The sequence below is a fragment of the Sphaerulina musiva genome, assembly GCF_000320565.1.
Source record: "Sphaerulina musiva SO2202 unplaced genomic scaffold SEPMUscaffold_1, whole genome shotgun sequence".
Taxonomy (NCBI): Eukaryota; Fungi; Ascomycota; class Dothideomycetes; order Mycosphaerellales; family Mycosphaerellaceae; genus Sphaerulina; species Sphaerulina musiva.
In genome coordinates, this window is record NW_016017383.1 from 3,879,473 (window position 1) to 3,899,041 (window position 19,569).

General features: G+C 52.2%; 10 protein-coding genes across 10 annotated transcripts; 6 read left to right on the forward strand and 4 right to left on the reverse strand.

Annotated features, from left to right (window-relative positions):
- Window positions 1–90: 90 nt before the first annotated feature.
- Window positions 91–1,135, forward strand: SEPMUDRAFT_153498 (uncharacterized protein). Its single transcript, XM_016907512.1, has 2 exons — window positions 91–146; window positions 265–1,135. Exons 1-2 carry the CDS (start codon window positions 131–133, stop codon window positions 867–869), a joined length of 621 nt encoding a protein of 206 aa, XP_016765713.1. The 5' UTR covers window positions 91–130; the 3' UTR covers window positions 870–1,135.
- Window positions 1,121–2,209, reverse strand: SEPMUDRAFT_130311 (Smr-domain-containing protein; the record flags this gene model as incomplete). The annotated part of the gene is made up of 1 exon (XM_016902351.1): window positions 1,121–2,209. The coding sequence occupies one exon, from the start codon at window positions 2,207–2,209 to the stop codon at window positions 1,370–1,372; it is 840 nt and encodes a 279-aa protein (XP_016765714.1). The 3' UTR covers window positions 1,121–1,369.
- Window positions 2,210–5,410: 3,201 nt separating this feature from the next.
- Window positions 5,411–6,251, reverse strand: SEPMUDRAFT_113583 (uncharacterized protein; the record flags this gene model as incomplete). Its single annotated transcript, XM_016901040.1, has 2 exons — window positions 5,411–6,156; window positions 6,218–6,251. 2 exons carry the CDS (start codon window positions 6,249–6,251, stop codon window positions 5,411–5,413), a joined length of 780 nt encoding a protein of 259 aa, XP_016765715.1.
- Window positions 6,252–7,044: 793 nt separating this feature from the next.
- On the forward strand, window positions 7,045–9,552 carry SEPMUDRAFT_146575 (uncharacterized protein). The gene is made up of 3 exons (XM_016903741.1): window positions 7,045–7,952; window positions 8,025–9,207; window positions 9,292–9,552. Exons 1-2 carry the CDS (start codon window positions 7,335–7,337, stop codon window positions 8,301–8,303), a joined length of 897 nt encoding a protein of 298 aa, XP_016765716.1. The 5' UTR covers window positions 7,045–7,334; the 3' UTR covers window positions 8,304–9,207; window positions 9,292–9,552.
- On the reverse strand, window positions 8,538–10,733 carry SEPMUDRAFT_138271 (amidase signature enzyme; the record flags this gene model as incomplete). The annotated part of the gene is made up of 2 exons (XM_016902872.1): window positions 8,538–9,207; window positions 9,292–10,733. 2 exons carry the CDS (start codon window positions 10,731–10,733, stop codon window positions 8,538–8,540), a joined length of 2,112 nt encoding a protein of 703 aa, XP_016765717.1.
- Window positions 10,734–11,528: 795 nt separating this feature from the next.
- On the forward strand, window positions 11,529–13,283 carry SEPMUDRAFT_146577 (dehydrogenase, isocitrate/isopropylmalate family protein). The gene is made up of 4 exons (XM_016903742.1): window positions 11,529–11,602; window positions 11,684–11,894; window positions 11,991–12,896; window positions 12,952–13,283. Exons 1-3 carry the CDS (start codon window positions 11,575–11,577, stop codon window positions 12,838–12,840), a joined length of 1,089 nt encoding a protein of 362 aa, XP_016765718.1. The 5' UTR covers window positions 11,529–11,574; the 3' UTR covers window positions 12,841–12,896; window positions 12,952–13,283.
- Window positions 13,284–13,331: 48 nt separating this feature from the next.
- SEPMUDRAFT_146578 (uncharacterized protein) lies at window positions 13,332–13,822 on the forward strand. Its single transcript, XM_016903743.1, has 2 exons — window positions 13,332–13,498; window positions 13,548–13,822. The coding sequence occupies exons 1-2, from the start codon at window positions 13,350–13,352 to the stop codon at window positions 13,624–13,626; spliced, it is 228 nt and encodes a 75-aa protein (XP_016765719.1). The 5' UTR covers window positions 13,332–13,349; the 3' UTR covers window positions 13,627–13,822.
- Window positions 13,823–13,964: 142 nt separating this feature from the next.
- SEPMUDRAFT_146579 (uncharacterized protein) lies at window positions 13,965–17,628 on the forward strand. Its single transcript, XM_016903744.1, has 3 exons — window positions 13,965–14,801; window positions 14,941–15,526; window positions 15,622–17,628. Exons 1-3 carry the CDS (start codon window positions 14,351–14,353, stop codon window positions 15,680–15,682), a joined length of 1,098 nt encoding a protein of 365 aa, XP_016765720.1. The 5' UTR covers window positions 13,965–14,350; the 3' UTR covers window positions 15,683–17,628.
- SEPMUDRAFT_122942 (uncharacterized protein) lies at window positions 13,965–17,628 on the reverse strand. The gene is made up of 4 exons (XM_016901809.1): window positions 17,391–17,628; window positions 15,622–17,297; window positions 14,941–15,526; window positions 13,965–14,801 (listed from the first exon to the last, which is right to left on the reverse strand). The coding sequence occupies exons 1-2, from the start codon at window positions 17,426–17,428 to the stop codon at window positions 15,797–15,799; spliced, it is 1,539 nt and encodes a 512-aa protein (XP_016765721.1). The 5' UTR covers window positions 17,429–17,628; the 3' UTR covers window positions 13,965–14,801; window positions 14,941–15,526; window positions 15,622–15,796.
- Window positions 17,629–17,883: 255 nt separating this feature from the next.
- On the forward strand, window positions 17,884–19,285 carry SEPMUDRAFT_146580 (uncharacterized protein). Its single transcript, XM_016903745.1, has one exon. The coding sequence runs from the start codon at window positions 18,011–18,013 to the stop codon at window positions 19,145–19,147; it is 1,137 nt and encodes a 378-aa protein (XP_016765722.1). The 5' UTR covers window positions 17,884–18,010; the 3' UTR covers window positions 19,148–19,285.
- Window positions 19,286–19,569: the final 284 nt, after the last annotated feature.

A 19,569-nucleotide genomic window follows, 5' to 3' on the forward strand; every position in this document is an offset into this window, starting at 1 on the left:
TGGTGGTGCTTGCGTCGCTGAAAGCTGCCTTGGGTCGCCTTTCAACTTCAAAATAACAATCATGGACATCTTCTACTTGCATTTCCCGTGGTCTATACCATAAAACGAATTCTCTCCTTGCACACATATCATGTCGGGCTATCACGGTACACTCCCTCCCTCCCTTCCTCCCTCCACCCACCCACCACCATTCACCCTCCCATACCTTACACACACACAAGACGCAACTGACCAGTGCACGCCATTCTTCTCACCCACCTCCAGTCGAGCACGGAATCAAGGATGAAGCGCCCCCTTCTGCCCCGAGGCGACGACGTCCCGATCTGTCGACCTTCTTCAGCACCCTCGACGTCGTCGACACGTCCGGCGCACGCGCTCCCTCCAACGCCCACGCAGTTCCTCATCCCAGCGACATCGCCGCTGCCTACCGCACCCTCGCCAATGCCTTTGAGATGATGCGTGGCGCCTCCTCCACCCCCGGCGATGGTTCGAGTGATCTCATGGCCACCCTCGTCGAATCGCTCCTGCAAGGCGCCGAACACCCACCGACGAAAGTCGAAGGTGTCTCCGACGAGTTCCTTGCACAGCTCGAACGGGTGGACAAGAAGGAGCTGCTCGCACTCAACAAGAAGAGACAGGAAGAAGTGTCGTGTCCAATTTGCTCGAATCCATTCTTGGAGGACTCGCATCCGCTGGTGGTCCGGCTGCCGTGTCATGATGATCATCTGTTTGATCTGGAGTGCATCACGCCGTGGTTAAAATTGAACCCCACCTGTCCTTTGGATCGCAAGGACTTGTTGCAGAAGAAGGTGGTTGTGCCGACGAAAGTGGAGGATGACGAGGAGGAGTACGATGATATGTATTCGTGAAAGGGAGAAGAACGAGGCAGAGACATTGTGGGATGCGATTCTACCTACTTCTCCATGTCGTTGGCAAACATGAGCGCCGACGACCAGTGCGACGTTAGAGACTTGATGGCTGCAGCATACCACAAGTAATGCTGAGCTCATCGCAGACGCCCTTCCCCCAAAAGGCATTAGACTTAGTCCATCTTGCTGATGGATGATCACGGAGTATGCTAACGATGCAGGACGCAACCGAACATGGTATCGCCATGACTGTAGACTTGAACATGCAGATGCCTTTACTGTTGCTCATAAAAAATCTTCTCTGCCACTTATCTGACAATATTTGATATTCGGCATATACAAGCCTGCTCCCAATTCGCCTGCGCAATCCACTTTCTCGCCAGGGGTATATATTTCGCGCTTCTCTGATATGACATTGTATATTCCAACAACCAAAAGACTCAACATGATCCCACCTAAATCCAAATATTCTCTCACATGATTCCATCCCACATATTCTCTCACATAACCACACAAATCTTGATTCCACAAATCTTGATTCCCATATCCTGCTGCTGTTGCGGCTCCTGATATCCCATTTGCTGCTGAGGTTGTTGTTGTCCCGGATAGCCCTGTTGTCCTCCACCATATTGCATCTGCTGCTGCCCTTGCTGATATCCATACGTGGGAGGTTTCCCCATGGGATACGCCGTCTGATAATGCGGCTGGCCATAATTCTGATGTTGCGGTTGATGATGCGAATCATAATCATATCCCTGATCCAAACCACCACCATGCCCTCCGCTTCCTGCACCGCCATTCCCACCACCGGGTTGCAATTCAATAAAAATCCTCCCCGCATTCGCTTCGGTATGAAAGCGCAAACCCAATTCCCGACAAACTTGTTCCACTCGCGGTTTAATCTTCTGCACATGTCCCGGAGAATGATTCCCCTTTCCCACAATCACATGTAAATGCGTCTGATTCGTCTGCGTGGCATAACGAATTCTCTGTTCCAAAATCTCCTCGGCCTCTTCCACAAATTGCCCATGCAAATCAATCGTATCCGCGGCAACTTTTCCCACAGAATTATTTTCGCGAAAGATAAATTCCGATGCTTGGTGATTGTAGGCGTCGGCTTGCGCGGCGTGTTGTTTGGATTTTTCCGAGGCCGAATGCGCGAGACTGCCGTCGCCGCGGGAGTAGGCTTGGCGGGCTTCGGCGGCGAAGTGTTGGTGTTGGCTTTGTTCTTGGCGGGCGAGGGAGCGGAGGCGGTCGTATTCTTGTTCGGAGGAGGAGGAGGTTGGGCCGTTGTGGTTGAAGGGGGAGCTGCCGAGGTGTTGGGGGTTGTAGGTGGACATGTTGGATGGATAGGGGTGAGAATGGGTATATAGGTATATATGTTGTTTTTTTTTTCAAATGTGGTGAGGATATATGTGTTTAAGAGAAAAGAATGGAGAGGAGGGAATGGTATAGGTATACACTCTACATGTATGTACAAAAGTGTTTTCAAGTGGTATACTACCAACCTCTTCTGCTGGACATGTTCAAGGGTCTGCAATCAAAAGTGGCTGGGACTGGCAAAAAGTTGGTTTACACGCCCAAAAGTCAATCCCCGCCAAGCCAATCGCATCCTTTCACATGCCAAACCCGTGACTTTTTGTTTTCCTTTTCACTTCACCTTCAACACCATCCCGAGTGAATCTTCTCTAGCACGCATTGAAAAACCGTCAGAACTCCTTTCGGAACGATATCCATCATCTGGAAGACTGCTCCTTTATACTCTCTCTGCTCATCGAACATACTCCATGTCCGCTCACTGGCATGAGACATCAACCCGAGAAAAAGTGAACACAGCTCTGAATTTGAAGAAGCTGGACATTGCAGCTGCTGAAGATCTTCTGTATGGTATCTCAAATACTGCCACGTGGTACTGGACATGCCATGTCATCATGGTAAGCCCTACTGCAAGTTAGGTATATTGAACATAGCCCGAAAGACTTGGCAGGATTCTAGTCAAACCGCTACGCAAGACGAACGTATACCTATGTACCGTACCTACAATACCTGTAGTTCCCGAGCTGAAGAAGACAGGTCGCAATAGTCTTTTCGTGGACAAAGACTACCCTACTCAATTCAAAAACTATCCTCTCTATGACCTCGCCTCTATCCATCGCCTAATTATAAGAAAACAAAACCTATACATACATTGTAAAAGAAACACCGTCTACAGGCTACATATAATCCATATTACACCTATCTCTAAAACGCCTAGAAAACGTCTAGAAGTTTAGAACAATCTCTAGTTAAAGCAAATCAACTACTCGTATGTAAAAAGTGAGCACTAGTCTTTCGGCAGAAATTCGCCCAAACAAAAAGAGAATCCTCGACTACCTAGTAGGGCGCGATCGGAAGAAGGTAAGGTAAGACATTGTGGTTCTACTCTTCTAACTGCCTACTAGTATAGAAAAAAGGGCGTATATACTGTAGGATAGGATAGGATACTGTATATACCGTACAATGCTAGATACTACATACTACTAAAATATCGAAATATCGAAATTCTAGAGGACGATTTCTGATTACAAAAATTTCTATTGGAGCAATAGAAGTAGAAATGGAAGTAGAAGTAGAGGAAGGGCGGGGGCGTATAGAGTGTAAGGTAGTTGAACAGTTGAACAGTTGAAAAGATGGTCGTCAAAACACCGCCCAAATTACCTTACTTTTTGTACAAGTCCTACAAGATGTTTCTCGATTTTTTTCCTTTTCCTTCTTTTTATCTCTTTTCTTTTTTTTAAGGGGGAGGAGAACCGAGAGGGGAAGAATGTCTCTTTAACCCAGTTGGGTAGACCATGCCGATATCTTCTAAGGAGGAGGAGAGAAGAATTCGACTGCTACATGTACTACACTCGGATATGTATGTGTTTTATCGATAACAGTAGCAGCACAAGAAGAAGAAGAAGAAGTGGTGTCCTACGGATCTCATCGGAGGAAATAGACAAGAAACTAATGTACCTTGAATAGTAGTTCGTCTTTTACCAAGCAATGGACTAGACTATTACATGTACCTACCTACTAGTCTAGCCAGCCAGCCAGCTGTACATGTGGTAGGAGTAGTAGTAGGTAAGGTAGTAGTGAAGGAAGATACCTACGACAAGACCGGTATTTGACGGAACACTGGTTTTTCTTTAAACGAGAGACAATGTTCCATCTGAGCTTCTTTTCTTCGCTTAGAAAAAAAGGTGGTGATGATTTGATACCTTACCTTAGTTATATATATATAACAGAAGCTACTCGACGCAGAATTCCTGGGTAAGCTGAGTCTACTTTTTTCTTTTGGATCCTATTGATCTGTTCATCGATTCATCTCCTCCAGAAGAGAAAGCAAGAACAGAAGCTTGCCCAAGAAAAGGAAAAGAAAAGAAAGCCAAAATGAAGACTTCCATCTTCACCACCCTCCTCCTTTCCGCAATGTTGCCATCGACCGTATTCGGATACTGGGTAAGTTCTTGTTTCTTCTTCTTTTTTCGTTCGCATCTCTCCCCTCCCCTCCCCTCCCCCTCCCCTCCCTCCCCACCTCTGTGTGTAAAGTCCACTAACATCCTCTCTCTCTCCCAAAACAGAACTGCATCATCACCAAAGAAGACAACTACTACGGAGACTCGGGAGCCTGTGTTCCCAACGGAGCAGATGCGGGGAAAAAATGGAAAAAATGCTTGAGCGTTCGTTTTATCCATCCCATCCACCCTTTTCTTGTGAGTGAATGAGTGAGTGTATGTATACTAACCTACCTGCGAAGAGACAGTCTTGCAAGACGCAAGGAAATGGTTGTTCGCCTATTCCCGGTAGAGACGGAGGAGAGGGAGCCTTGGCGGATTGTTCTGCTTGGTAAGCCCTGAGAGAAGAGGGGAGGAGAGGAGAGGAGAGGAGAGAAGAGAGGAGAGGGCAGGCCAAGGCGGCGGATTCGGAGTGGCGCACAATGGATAGATGTAGATAGCCGACATGTCAGTATCGACAAGAGTGAGGTTCCACTGGAATTCACTCGTACAAGTCTAGAGAACAAGTTAGAGAGAGGTACATCTCAGGAAGGAAGGTACTCTTGTTTCAAGAGGAAAGAGCCAAGGATTGTTCCTGCCAAGACTCTTCCAGCATTCGACACTGAGCCCGGGCCCTACCTCCTAGGGGTAAAGGTCAGCCTGGTCAGGTATTGCTGCCGTCTCCCGTCTCAGTGATCAGACTCTCCTAGGTAGATAGACGTTAGCACATGTAGTGACAGGCTCACGCAGAATGAGAATGCACAGAAGTCAAAAGAATCAAAACTTTTGCTCAGAGGAGTCTCAGAGTAACTTTTGCCTGATTCTATTTTCCGCTGGCCTCGTTCGCAGCATGCTTTTGAACGAACGCATCTCATGGAATCTGCAGGCTGTGAAGATTCTTTCATCGCTCGTGCAACTACTCTTCTCCATCAGGTGCTTTCTTGTACTTCATTGTGGACTTTCCTTTCAGACATGGCTCAGAATTCCATGTCAAAAGTGGCGGTCTGGTGTGTTGTCGTCTTCGCTCTAAACACCCATGCGTTGCACCACGATATGGCAAGATCGGACGTAATGATCCCTTGCTGCAAGCACCGCTTCTGACGCCTCCCTCCAGATATGGGTTTGGGGACTCGACACACGTGCGAGCGCGTGCAAGTGGCCACGCAAGCGCCGCCTCGAATCAGCCACTTCATTCTCGAGCACCAAGCGTTGCCAGTCCCAGATTAGCATGGCGGGTATTGCCGCCATCTGGCTCGCTCGGAGGGAATAAAGCTGGGGAGTGAGTTGGTTCAGCGTGCGGGTCTCGTTATCCATTTCCTCCAGGATCGGCTGCTTCAGCTGTCCGAGCTTACGGCTATATTCGTCTTGAATTTCCCAGAGACGAGATGTAAATCGCGTCCCTACTGCAGCAAGCATGGCATCCGTCTCCTCGGCGAGACTCATGGGGGCAGGCGGGACGCGGAACAGCACGCTGCGGTCCATGGGGCAGGTGTTGTTGTTTGCGAGCCACGTCAAGATGCATTCCTTGCAATAGACATGGTTACATGGAAGCTTGACGGCATGCTGGAGGGGTCCGTAGCAGATGGCGCACTCTTCGTCCGGCGCAACCCATAAGGGAGACGACGGGTCGGCGAGAAAGGAGCACGGAGACAAGCTGGTGGCGAGGAATTCCTCTCGACTCGGCAATAGTGCTGTCGAAGGGGCCGCCGTGGTAGCGTTGGCAGTTGCTGGCGGGCCCCGGTGGCTGGCTCTGATCCAGACGAAGAGCGGGTCTACTTTCAGTCAGTACTAGGACCATAATGGGTGCCGTCACAGGCTGTGCTGATAACTAACCGAAGAGCTCGTCTTCTTCAGGCGGGCGGTCCATCTGTGCGATGTCGTCGACTGATGTGTCGATGAGTGCACTGGTGGAAAAGGAAGAGAAGGGGAGGAGGAGGAGGAAGAAGAAGAAGAAGAAGGGGAAAAACCTGGAAGAAGGTCGCGGAGTGTGAACGCCGACTTCAGGTGAGAGTTGATATCTGTGTGCGAACCTACACACACCAACGACAACACACCATTACCTATTTTTTCTTTGCATGTCTCCGACTGTACTATCATATGTTGAGAAGGGGTTGGATAGCCTACTGATGTCCTACTCTGGCGGTGTTCAGAGAGCACGGGAAGGGCCAGTAGAGGAATGTCCCAGGAATGACAGCAGAGTGAATGAGATGGTCATCATCCCGCTCGCTTCTCGTCCTGTTCCTGTAGTCGTGTCTTCTTCCAGCATGTCTGGCCCATTCTTCCTGCAGCAACAGATGAGAGGGTGGGGGGAGAGAGAAGACGAGGAGAGAGCCTCTGAGAGAGGACAGGAGAAGACAGGACAGGACAGGACAGGCCTGGGAGCAGGCGTCTCGAACGATTCCCTTTTCCAGGTAGTCCCATTCTATTTTCAGAGGATCCCCGGACTCTCTCGTCTCTAGTTCTATTTCTGATGCTAGCGGCGACACTAGAATCATGAACTAATGCAGGACTCCAAGGCAACACATGTGATCCAGATGGGGGGGATGCTGACAAAGTTGTCGAAATGCATCGACGTCCATGGAGCTCTCAGCTCTCTCTCGTGTAGCTCTCGCGTCGCATTTATCCCCCATCCACCACCTACCTTACTATCCCCCCAGCATACCGTACTTTTCTCCTAGTCTGCCTCTTCGGGATAACTTGGTTAAACTACAACAGAACCGACCTGACCTGACCTGACCTCGGACAGCTCCTGGTTCGGCGCTCATGCAGGGGTCCTCCAATCTGGTCAGCAAGCAACACTCTCTGCCGACATCCGGACCCTTCTTTACCTTATACCATTGAGACCCTTCTCTCCTCCTCCTCCTCCTCCCCCTCCTCTTCTTCATTCTTATCTTCCTCCTCCTCCTTCCTCCTCCCTCCCATTGACAGGCCGGCCACTCTCCCCACCGAGATGCCCTCGACGCGCCAATTCCGCTCCATTGGCCTGCTCACGGTCCTTGCCTTTTGCATCATCTACTACATCTACAATGGCGCCTCGGACACGCATGAATCCGAATTCTATCAACGAACGAAGGCTGCCCTAGAGCGGAAAAAGACATCCCACGACCGAGACCAAATATTCGCCGAAGAAAAGGACAGACTCGGCCGAGTAGAACGGTTACGGAAAGAGCATGATGCGGCCGTGGAGAAAGAAGGAGCTACCAAAGTCTCCACCAGCCACAGCGAGGCCGCCGTGACGCAAGTAGTGGGCGGGGAAGAGAGAATCAAAGGGCAAAAGCCGTTGAAAGTGCCCGATACAGAGAAGGACGGAAAGGTGGTGCACGGCGCTCCCGAGAAGGATTCGGACGATGGCGTCGCGAAGATTGGCAATGTGCGGCAACAGCAGCAGTCGCTGCACAAGGAGGGCGGTGCGGTGACGGAAGGGGAGGACGACGACGAAGACGCAGCCGCCAAGAGGAAGAAGAAACAGGAAGAGGCGGAGGTGGAAGCGGAATTGACTGATATTTTGAAAAAGGGACCGATAATAGTCTTTTCCAAGAGCTATTGTCCCTATTCGAAGAAGGCAAAGGTATGTGGGATGGAATGCCGGATGAATGTTTGCATGCTGACGCTTGCTTTTTTCTCTCTCTTTCTCTTACAGCACGTCCTCCTCGATCTGTACTCCATCACCCCTGCGCCTTATGTGGTAGAACTGGACACACATCCTCTCGGACCCGGTCTACAAAGCCATCTGTACAAGTCTACGGGACGAAGAACGGTGCCGAATGTGTTGATCAATGGCCGATCGATCGGCGGAGGCGACGACATTGTGGGCCTGCACGAAAGTGGGAAACTGATCGACACCATTACGAGCATGGGCGGTAAACGAATCATGAGTGCGAGTAAAAAGGAACCGCACGCGAAACGGTTCAAATCATAGCGCACTTTGTTTGCTCTCATGTAAAGAAAAAAAGGGAAAAGGCAAGCATTGGAATGGGGGAAAGGAAGAAAGAAAGTGATACCCTTGGAAGAGAAATGAACATTCATGCTACTACCTTACCTTGACTTTTTGTGTTCATGTGCACCCTTCTTCTTTTCCCCCAAGAAGATCATCAGCAATTCAATAACAGTAACGACTCCTCGTCACCACTGCCAGGTGCAGCGAGCGAACCACTCAAACGAACAACATTTCCGCAGCAGCCCTCCCATTCCCCGCTACAGCCAATACAATCACCATGGCCAATGCCAAATCGGGAACGCTCTTCCCATCCTCTCGACTCTTGTCGTGACTTTGCGCTTCTACAATCACTGACCATTCCCCTTTCTCCTCTCCACCTCCTACCTCTACAGTGGCACATTGCAATCCATCGACAAAGACTTCCAAGGATGTGAGACTTGCTCCTCCTCCTGGCTGTTGTTCTGAGTCTTCGCTGCTGCTGGATTGGACGGAGCCAGTGATTTCAATCCAGAAAGAGGAAGAGGATGGAGATGATTCTTTTTCTTCTTTGTTTTCGGGAATGACTCGCTTGGCGTGGGAGATGGTTAGGACGGGCGCTTTCTTTCCTTTCTCGACAACTTTGTCACCTCCACGAGAAATAATCACATCAGTGGGTAAATCTGGAGTTCGACCTGGTTTGATTCTTCCTCCAGAAGAAGAAGATGCTTGTTTCGCTTCAAAAGCAGTGGCATATGACATAATTTTATTATCCTCATATGCCTTAGTGGCAAACGTGAGATTCACTGGCATGTTGATGTCCGACATGTTTCCCATGGGGACGTTGATGGTCGGGATGCCGAATTGTCGAATCGCGCAGTTGCCGTTGCTGTAGAGGACTCCGTTGCGCCTGGAGAGGGAGTGTCAGTTGGATTTAATATTTTCATTCATTGTCATTCGTTATCGGGGCAGTTCAAGAAAGTGACCAACTCACCATGCATCTCGTGCAGACTCTTCATTCTTATCCGCATCGGCTTTACCGACGTCGCCTTGACAGGGCCACACCACGGCATCGAGCCCTCGAGCGTCCATCCAGGCTTCGAAATCCGTCTTGCGACGCTCTTCCAACGCTTGGAGTTTGGGTCCGATGCCGGGGATGGAGAAAGTCGCCACGCGGCCCTTCTTGACGGCGTCGACGAGATTCGCACATTTGACGAGCGGGTCGTCTGGGCCGTAACGATCGGGCAGAGCGCCGGGAGGAGGCGGGAAAATCATGGCGGGGTCGACGTCGGCGAGCGTGGTGACGCTGGAGGTATCGTTGTTGGAGCGGAGGAAGTCGTCCCATGTGTAGGCCATGAGTTGGACCATGTCAATGTCGTTTTTGTGTACGGGTGTGAAGTATGGGGTGGAGGGCTTGGAGCCGGCTGCTGTACTCTCGAGATTGGTCACGATGGGAAAGTCGGTTTCGATCACGGTCGCACCACACGCTTCGAGTGTCTTGCGGGCTTGGTCCCAGAGCGCGCGGACGGAGGGTCGGATATGGACCGGGAGAGCGGCGGGGTCATGTTCACCAATGTACATTTTGGGCACTCCGATGACTTTCCCTTGCAATGAATTGGTGTCCACCAGAGACTGGTATGTCGCAGGTCGGATTGCTTCCGGGTCGGGGAGCGGGACGAATGGTTGTTCGCGCCAGAAATCGCAGTGCGTCTGTTCGTCTTTGGCAACGATGACATCAAGGAGAGAGAACATGTCTCGCATGCTTCTCGTATGAGGCACGACAGTATCGCAGTTGGGGAAGAGGGGCCAGTTGCCACGGATACTGATGAGACCCCGCGAGGGCGAGTATGCCACGAGACCATTGTTCGAAGCTGGCGATCGACCTGAAGAGATGGTCTCTTCACCCATGCCGAAAAGACCAAAACTCGCAGCTGTTGCTGTGGCACTGCCGTTGCTGGAGCCAGAGGCAAACGCTGCAGTCAAATAGTCTTCATTGTAAGGGCTCTCCGCTCTCCCATACACGCCACGCTGCATGCCTCCTGCGGCCATTGGAGGCATGTTGGTCCGCGCCAGGATGATGCCGCCTCCAGCTTTGATTCTTCCCACAACGAACGAGTCCTCAGTAGCGATCAGGTTTTCGAATGCTGGCGAGCCCGAAGCTACCGTCATGCCTTTGATCTTGTAGCTGTCCTTGATGGTGCATGGAATGCCATCCAGGTCGCTCCGTGGTGGCTGCCCCGCTGCACGGAGATCATCAGAGGCCTGAGCGTCCGCAAAGACATTCTTATTGATGATGGGGGAGGAGTTGAGGTAGATGCTCCGACGATCATACCGGGCCAAACGAAGGAGATGTTTAGCGGTGAGTTCGACCGATGAGATCTGGCCCGATGAGAGCGCGGCTTGCAGATCGCCAATACTGGCTTCGACAATGCTCATGATGGAGGTGCTGTAGCTGTGCTATATGAGGTAGATATGGTGAAGGTTTCGTCGTGACTCTTTCACAAGAAGTAGGTAGGTAGGAGGACTGTCTGCGATATTTGAGCATGGCGCTTACCTTGGGAGAGCTTCCAAGCCTCTCCATGTTCTCCATGGATGTACATATGTCGGGGCAGCTTCAATCACATCAATGGAGTAATATCACTCGATGGCAGACAACTTTGGGGAACAAATTGCAGAGTACGGTGAAGACAGGCATGGTTGTTCTGGTGGCGTGTCTAGTGACGGGCCTTGCAGCTCTACCTGGTCGGCGATAGGGAGGACGATGAGCCAATAGCCGCATCGCAATGGTGGACGTTGGAAGTATACACATGCGTGTCATATGTGCTCGAGGTCATGCCGGCGGCGATGGCCCCGGGGCGACTGGCCTATCTATCTTGTGTATGCCAAGTCGCAACCAGGGACGACGATGAGCTGGGCTGGCTGGAGCTTGGGATACGCAACCGAGGATGATGGCGTGTATGGTGCATGGTCTGGTGGATGTGGGAATGACAGCGGGAGGAGGAGGTGGTGGAGGCGGAGAAGGATGATGAGGTGGTGGTGGTGGTGGTGGTGGTGGTGGTGATGGTGATGGCGGTGGTGGCGGAGGTGGAGGGAGGCTCATCTCCCAGATGAAGTCTAGTGCTGGGTGTAGACTGTTAGGTAGGTACATAGAGTATGATGCCGATATCGGCGTGTTGGCATTGGCAGGTGAATAACAATAATTTTCCCGAGCTCCAGATTCAGAAGGTGCCTGTGAGTTCTCCATACTACTAGCAATACTAATAGTCAGGTACATGTCATGGCTGCTGCAAGGACTCTGCGTATAGGTGGGCATCTCCATGCATTTCTTGTGCATACCATACATATTGTTGTTCACACCAACAACTGACACACACACCCTCTCACAGGCCTCATTCCCGGCGACGGCATTGGCCGCGAGGTCATTCCAGCTGGTCGCCGTCTACTCGAAGCTCTGCCATCCTCACTCGGCCTCAAATTCTCCTTTGTCGACTTGGATGCCGGCTTCGACACCTTCAAGCGGACCGGCGTTGCGCTGCCCGACCAGACTGTCGAGACGCTGAAGAAGGAGTGCGATGGCGCCCTGTTCGGTGCCGTGAGGTAATACCATCTGCCTCCCATCTCCATATATCGCAGCTGCTATGCTATGCGATGCTACGCTACGCTATTGCTGACCGCCCTCCGCTCCGCCGCCAGCTCTCCCACCACGCCCACCAAAGGCTACTCCTCTCCCATCGTCGCTCTCCGCAAGCGACTCGACCTGTACGCCAACGTCCGCCCCGTCAAGTCCGTGACCCCCACCGCCGCCTTCCCCGACCCCATCGATCTCGTCATCGTCCGCGAGAACACCGAAGATCTGTATGTCAAGGAAGAGAAGACGTATGATACCCCCAATGGCAAGGTCGCCGAGGCCATCAAACGCATCTCCGAGCATGCCTCATCGAGGATCGCTACCATGGCGGGAGAGATTGCCCTGCGTCGTCAAATTCTACGCTCCAAGACGGCCTCGGGGGCTAACCAGAAGAGCATGGTGACCATTACGCACAAGTCCAACGTGCTATCACAGACCGACGGACTGTTTCGCAGCACCGCGCGCAAAGCATTGGAGCAGGACAAATTCGTGTCGGGGAATGTGGCCATTGACGAGCAGATTGTGGACTCCATGGTCTACAAGCTCTTCCGCGAGCCTTCCACCTACGATGTCATTGTGGCACCCAACCTCTACGGCGACATCCTCTCTGACGGCGCCGCCGCCCTTGTCGGGTCGCTAGGACTCGTGCCTTCCGCAAACGTGGGAGATGGGTTTGCCATTGGCGAGCCGTGCCACGGATCTGCCCCAGATATTCAAGGCAAAGGCATCGCAAACCCGATTGCTACCCTCCGAAGTGTGGCGCTGATGCTGGAGTTTTTGAACGAGGAAGAGGCCGCTGCGAAGATCTACCAGGCCGTCGATGGGAACCTTGCCGATGGCAAACTACTCAGTCCGGATATGGGAGGAAGTGCGAAGACGGAAGAGGTGCTGAATGACATTTTGAGGCGGCTATAGATGTTGTTGATGCAGTATGAACATCAGTTGTGTGCAACAGAACAAAATCGAAAAAAGTGCGACACGGCCCCCTCTTCCCATTGACCATCGCCTTGCCACTGACTGATGTAGCATTGGATGCCCCTTGAGGCAATGGAAACGCGCGGTGGAGAAATGGTGATTCGCGATGATCACTACCTACATTCACATTATCGCAAGACTATCGCAGCTCCCAAGAGCATAAAATGGACAAATGCAAGTCACTCTCGCGAACTCAGTCGGGAATCTAGCAACTACAGCAACATCACACACATAAGTCCTCGAGTGTTTGAGGCTGAGAGTGTTCTTCTCGTTCAAGATTATGAAAACCCAGGCAAGAGGGGGAGTTGGCGGCATCAAGCGAATCGCAGGTTCTGGCTTAGTCAGATTCCAACGCCGCCTGCATTGAGGAGCGTACGATCTTGCCGAATCCGCGAAATGACATATGTTGGAGAATTAATACAGCAATGAGAACATTGCTCACGCAGGCTATGATCCGCAACATTGAAGCAGATGGCACACGATCTGGTCATCTCCATCTGCGAAACAACATACGATGCGGAGACGACCATGTAATTCCCTTGCAGTTCGTCTACGACGCGGCAGACTGTCGAACCTTCTACAAGATTGATTCGATGCTGTCCCGGAACGAAGCCCGAAAAGCCGCCTGCTCTGCCCATTGGGGCCAGTAGTGGTGTTTGCATCCCTGAAAGCACTGGACATCGATCGAGCGTTCTGGGTAGCACTTTCTATGCTTCACCTACCTAAGCGATGAACTCATTTGGGTAAGGAATGAGACTTCTGAGTAGGTGACCTTCAAGCTTGTTGAAAAAATAATGTGGCAAAGTGGAACATCACGGAGATTGCGTGATCCTCGTAGAGGCAGAATCGAGGAGAGCTCAGAGCATTCCATATACCCAAGGTGACGTTGCTATTACGCTCCTGTGTCTTGGAAGCATTTGCGGAAGCGAGCTCCCCCAATTTTCTGGTCTTGGCCACTCTCTCGAGATAGGAGGTAGGACGGCCTGGCAAATGAGGAGATTTTCAGATCGCCCTTGAACATTCCCGTTCGTGACGTATCGGAGCCTTTGCCAGAACAGTGGACACTGGGAGTCTGGGAATATGGAATGAAATAGGAGACCTGGCGAGCCGATGTTTTGCCATGACTCTGGAGAAGCAAGGCCGGGGAGGGGACACCTCGTGCGCATCGGAGGCTACCGAGCGTGGTAAGTCTGTCATGCTTATACTGTAGCGTTAGGATCTCCCCGTTTTTAGCGATCGATCCTACCAATGACCATCTTCGACACTCGCAAGCTAGTCGACGCCATAATGTCGGCCGCTCGCTTTTCCATCGCATACAAACTAGCATTTCCAGCTGTTCGACTCGTATCGTACAGGGAAAACAAAAACGACCACAGCGCCTGATATTACCACCGCTCTGTTTCGAACCTCGTTCTGGGGATCCAAACGACTTCATCGATCCACCATCATCATGCGGCTGTTTCGCGCAGCATTCACAGGCATCATCGCCACCCTGGCGGCGACTCCCACTTTGACGAAAGCATGCACCAACTGCACCAACGAATCCACTGAGCCCATCGAACCCGCTCCCGCACCATGGACACTCAAAGGAGACATTTACGGGATTTTCCTCCTACCCGGCCTCGGCCTGCCTCTCCTCGGTGCCTCACCTGAAGATCTCCCCGTCAAAGCCTTCCCGCCGCTGGAACGGAAATATCAAGCTTCGATCGCGGGAGAATACGTGGGCAAGATTGGCATGATTCAGGTGTTACGGTATACGGAAAGTCCTGTCGGTCCGTACGATGAACTGCTCATCATTCCGGGGTTTTTTGAGTATGAGAATGAGGGGGAGAAGGAGGAAGGGGTGAGAGTGAGTAGGATCTATGTCAGTCAAAAGTATACGTGCTGGAACGGGCGTGTTAGTAAGTTTTCCCTCTTTTTTCTCCCCTCTGGTGTTCCTTCCTTTTCCGGAAAAAGAATTTATTCACAAACTCTGCGATATTCACGGAGGGAAGAAAACAAAAACAAAATTCTGACCAAGTGAACTTCTTTTTCAAAAAGACTGGAACATCCCCAAACATCTCGCCCGCTTCGACTGGACCTACGAAGCAGATGGCTCCACAACCGTCAAAGTCTATCCCTTTGACACCACCATCCCCAACTCCGAAGCCGAAGCCTTTGCGTCAGAAAAACCTTTTTTCCAGATGACTTTCGCCCCTCTCCTCCCGGAAAACCTCCTCAACGACACCCTCTCCAGCGTCACCTCCCTCCTCTCCTCTGGCGGCAGCTCCAGCAGCACCAACGGCATCCTTCCCTCCCTCCTCACCACCCTCACCAGCAACGGCCTCAACCTCAACCCTTCCATCCCCTTCACAACAGACCTCTACTCTCTTCTCGGAATCGACGCAACCCTCAAACAACCCCCTGTGCCTTATGGCAACGACGCCTTCAGTGCTTTGGGATTTGGAGGTCCGACGTGGAAATCTGTCGTTCCAGGACAATTTACCACGCAGGCGAATTTGGGAACGGTGGATTTGGATCAGTCGGGGACTGATGGCGAGGGAAGTCCTGGAGAGGTGAATGCCGTCGGGGATGAGTGGTATGAGAATTTTTGGCCCGGATTACCGAGGGTGAATGTTGGGATTAGGTATGTTTTTCCTTTTTCTTTCGGTTTCTTTGTGACTCCCCCCCCCCGGCGCCCCCTTTTTTTCCGAAGAATATAACGATGCTGATTACTACTAGGATGAAAGATGCTACGATTACGTTCAGCGAGGGGACCGACATGCCCAACGTGGTTGCATGAATGGAGGTTGCAAGGCAGAGCAAAAGACAAGAAAAGAGATGGAACATGAGATTTTAATTCAGACAAGACACGACGTAGAATTTAATTACTCGGCTGGTTTAGTTTTCCAACCGTCTAGTACAACTTATCGAGCTTGTTGAAGAATTTGCCGAATTTGCCTTCCATCTTCCCAACGCCTTCTTGCAATCTGCTATTCTTGCTTTGTATAGTACCATCCTGACTGGTTTGAGCCCTCTGCATCTTCGGAGGCCCGGTGTGCGCTGAAAATTCGGCCTCTGTAGGCCGGTAGGCTTGTGAATGCAAATCACCGGTATACGCGCCATATTGATTGTGCTGTCCAGCTGCCACTTGTTGAGCGGCAGAGTATGAAAAGTCGCTGTAGCCGCCGATTGGGGCCTGCTGTTGCAGTTGCACTGGAGCTGCCGGGGGAGGTGGCATCCCTGGAGATTGAATGGGTGTATGAGTGGCGTATGCGGGAGGTGCGGAAGGTGTGGGTGGTTGCTGGCTGAAAGCGGGAGATGCCTGAGGATAGTTGGCATATTGTGACGCGGGGTTGTAGGTAGTGGCATGGTGGGTGCCGGGTGGTCCAAATGAGGACTGTCGGAAGGAGGCTTGATGGGGCGGTGGTGAAGCAGGTCCAATCGTGCTAGCTGCCATTGGTCCAAATGACGGGGCACGCGCTTGCACAGGGGGTGATTGTGATGGTGGAGGTGGAACACTGCCTAGATGAGGTGGTGGCTGCTGGACTTCTGGCGCGGGTGCACCGGATGGCGGACCTGGGAAACTAGTTTGCAGCTGCTGGGGAGGGCCAGCAAAGTATGCTGCGTGCGGAGTCGTTTGAGCAGAGCCATGATATATGCCTGAAGTGGCAGCGTACTGAGTCTGCGGAGGCAGATGGTCGTAGCTTGCCGCTGCTTGCAGGCCCGTTCCAGATGATCCATCGTCGGGAGGCGGAGGCGTCTTTTCGCGATATGTGACGGGTTCAGGTGGTGCGGGGGCAGCAGGATTGTAAGCAGCGGGCGCTGTCTGGGGCGAGGCCACACTAGACTGAGGCGTTGGCGGGCCTGGCGTTGAGTGCGCAGATAGCACGCTTGTGGTCCGGGGTGGGAAATTGCTGACTATGGCGGTTCTCTCCAGCTGCTGCACAACAGGACTCATCGAGTCTCGATGCTCGGGCAGAGTCTGAGTGGCCGGGGCATTTTTGATGAGCAAACGATCGGGAGGCATAAGAGTTTTGAGATGATTGAGAAAGGTTGCGGCGTCTTTCTCTGTCCACAAGTATACATCCAAGGTATGAATCTTGTACAGATATTTCTGCTCGTTCTTGAGATCATAGTTGGGGAGATGCCAAGTCTGGTGGTCTTGCACCGCCTGTGCGTCCAGCACGAACGACAGCAATGCCGGCTGTAAGTGATTATATCTCAGCTCAGCGGCGGCGTTCAGATAGCCATGGAACGCGTCCTGGTCGGCAGTGCCGGCGTGATTGGCAATTTCTAGTTTGGCGTGGGAGCCGGACGTGTTGTTGCAGTAGAGATAGACATAGCTGCCTTTGGCGAATCGATGGTGTGCAGGCTTTGCCGACGGGTCGTTGAAGTGATAGTGGACGTCCGCGAAGCTAGCACACTACAGTCAGAAGAGAAGCAAAGCAGCTCCTGGCTGACACTCGTCGTCGTCGTCGTCGCCGCTGGTCCCACCAACTCTTACTCACAGTGTCGTAAGAAGCTGATCTCCTGGAGCAGCGGGCATTCTGTCTTGGACAATGCTACTGTACTGTTTCCCGTGATGCTTCTCTTCTATTCTGTGCTGCTCTGCTCTGCTCTACTACTGTACTGCTCTGTATGCATTCACCGTCGCAGTAGCAGCCTCTCCCCGTGATCCCTTCCTACAGCAGGTCGACGAGAGCGAGGTATGCTCGTCCGGCGTCGGTCAAGGCGATGAAGTCGTGGATGGATGGCGGCGGTGTTGCAAGTGAAGAGATCAGGACTGGAGGCTGCCATGGTTGCGTCCTGTTGCCTATGCGAGGCAGTGCTGCCGTCCGTTTCGTGGAGGAACAGTGCCGTGATATTATTGGTGTTGTAAGCGCTGCGCTCAGCGCTGATCGGCACATGCTCGCCAAGCCTTGCTCGCCCGCATGGCATTCCCGACACTAGTGCTCAGAAAGTAACATCGACACGCGCATGAGAATAAAGTGATACGGGAGTGAGAGAGCATCATCACCATCAACATCACCATCGCCATCACCAGGAAGTCCGTTGCGGTATCAAAGGGACGCGAGGGAACGGGAAGGGAAGGGAAGGGAAAGAGAAAGAGAAGAAAAAGACAGAGACCATGTCTCTGGTGCAGCTCTCACACATCTGCTCACACCTGCAAAACGCCTCCCTCGCACGCCTGGGCCTGACTTCGATCCCATACACGAAGCTACACCTCTCCTTAGCCCTGCTCCTCCAGAAACAAGGCTTCATCTCGCAGCTCAAGCTCGGGGGGCCATCGCCGCCTGCTTCGGTATTCGGCCAAGGCCCGCGAGACAACCACCACCTCACCAACTACCCCCATGGCGCTGCCGGGAGAGATCGATATAGCCCCGAGGCCGCCCTGGCTTTGGTCGTGAGAAAGCGCCTGACATCACCGCAGTTGCAATCTCTGGGATTCCCCCCGGAAGCCATCGAATTCGCACAACGGCATGGGAGAAGGACGCTGGAGGATCTGGAACGTCTAGGATGGGCTAGGCAGATACCGCGCTTCCTCAGCGACCTACGAGCGCAGGTCGATGCCTTGGTGGAAGAGCGAGACGAAGAGTTCCGGCGGCAAAGCTATGAGAGTGACCGACTCCACAGCACCGCAGAGGCCAACAGGAGGATCGCGCAGTTGGAAGAGAAGCTGGGTGATACGCCAGAGCGACGGCGAGAAATTGCGATGAGAGACGTGCTTGCTGGTCGGTCCCCGGCAGAACTGGAAATTTATCGAAAATACGGCAACGTTCCATTGCACGAGCTGGAAACCACGCGCTTCGATCTGGACACGCTCACCTCGCTTGCGGGAAAGAACTCATACATGACCGAGCGTGAGATCAATCTCAACGGAATCACCATCGAGGCCATGGGCTTGCCGGTATCGAAGCAGTCCGTCACACTACCCGTCGAAGACTTTCAAGATCCATCTCTCATGGAGACGGAGGGACTCGTGACGCAAGAGAACCGCGCGTCCAGAAGATTATGGCTGGGTCTGAAGTACTACGAGAGTAAACCGGTCATCACCAAAGCACAAATGATATCGAAGCCGACGAAACGAGTCTGGCTGGATAGCAGGGATCTCGGGAGGATTGTGCGGGGACACCAGGCCGGCGAGGTGAAGCCATTGACCAGAGTGGGCGAAATCATGGCTGTCAGTACCGACCGAGGGCTGATGGAGGCGAGAGAGTGCGTGGAGAGGAAGATTGGAGGGCAACCCTTGTGCAGGGTGTGGTGATACGACTATATGTACTATGGGAGAAACTGTCAGAGAAGGGCAGCAAAGCCTCCTCCTCCTCCTCCTCCTCATATCAACATCTACAGATGTATACTATTGTACAGCCAGCGCAGCACAAATGCGACTGTAGAATACTACCCAGTTATACTTTTCTCTTTCTCATCTGATCAATATTTGCCCCCGTACCTGTCCGAACCAAGTGAATGGATTTCCCCGGATGATCTATTTCCCCGATCCGAAAGTGGAGACACAACGCGACTCGTCACTCCCGCTTTGCTACATCTATATCAATGATACATAATGATTATTCTAAATTATAATGAAACCCAGCACCAATCATTACAATAGCTTCGATTGTGGTACAGAAGAGTCAACATTGCAGAAGCGGCGCTGAAGAAATAGTCAAACTCAAACCAGCAAAA

Excerpts from the sequence above, each read along its gene's own strand:
- SEPMUDRAFT_146578 (XM_016903743.1), top strand. The coding sequence starts at position 13,350 with ATGATCCGCAACATTGAAGCAGATGGCACACGATCTGGTCATCTCCAT. Across the intron at positions 13,499-13,547 it reads TACAAGATTGATTCGATGCT|TAGTGGTGTTTGCATCCCTG; the intron begins GTCCCGGAACGA and ends CATTGGGGCCAG.
- SEPMUDRAFT_122942 (XM_016901809.1), bottom strand. The coding sequence starts at position 17,428 with ATGCCCGCTGCTCCAGGAGATCAGCTTCTTACGACACT. Across the intron at positions 17,298-17,390 it reads GATCAGCTTCTTACGACACT|CTTCGCGGACGTCCACTATC; the intron begins GTGAGTAAGAGT and ends GTAGTGTGCTAG.
- SEPMUDRAFT_146580 (XM_016903745.1), top strand. The coding sequence starts at position 18,011 with ATGTCTCTGGTGCAGCTCTCACACATCTGCTCACACCTGCAAAACGCC.
- SEPMUDRAFT_146577 (XM_016903742.1), top strand. The coding sequence starts at position 11,575 with ATGGCTGCTGCAAGGACTCTGCGTATAG. Across the intron at positions 11,603-11,683 it reads TGCAAGGACTCTGCGTATAG|GCCTCATTCCCGGCGACGGC; the intron begins GTGGGCATCTCC and ends ACCCTCTCACAG. Across the intron at positions 11,895-11,990 it reads GCCCTGTTCGGTGCCGTGAG|CTCTCCCACCACGCCCACCA; the intron begins GTAATACCATCT and ends CTCCGCCGCCAG.
- SEPMUDRAFT_146575 (XM_016903741.1), top strand. The coding sequence starts at position 7,335 with ATGCCCTCGACGCGCCAATTCCGCTCCATTGGCCTGCTCACGGTCCTT. Across the intron at positions 7,953-8,024 it reads CCTATTCGAAGAAGGCAAAG|CACGTCCTCCTCGATCTGTA; the intron begins GTATGTGGGATG and ends TTTCTCTTACAG.
- SEPMUDRAFT_146579 (XM_016903744.1), top strand. The coding sequence starts at position 14,351 with ATGCGGCTGTTTCGCGCAGCATTCACAGGCATCATCGCCACCCTGGCG. Across the intron at positions 14,802-14,940 it reads GTGCTGGAACGGGCGTGTTA|ACTGGAACATCCCCAAACAT; the intron begins GTAAGTTTTCCC and ends TTTTTCAAAAAG. Across the intron at positions 15,527-15,621 it reads AGGGTGAATGTTGGGATTAG|GATGAAAGATGCTACGATTA; the intron begins GTATGTTTTTCC and ends GATTACTACTAG.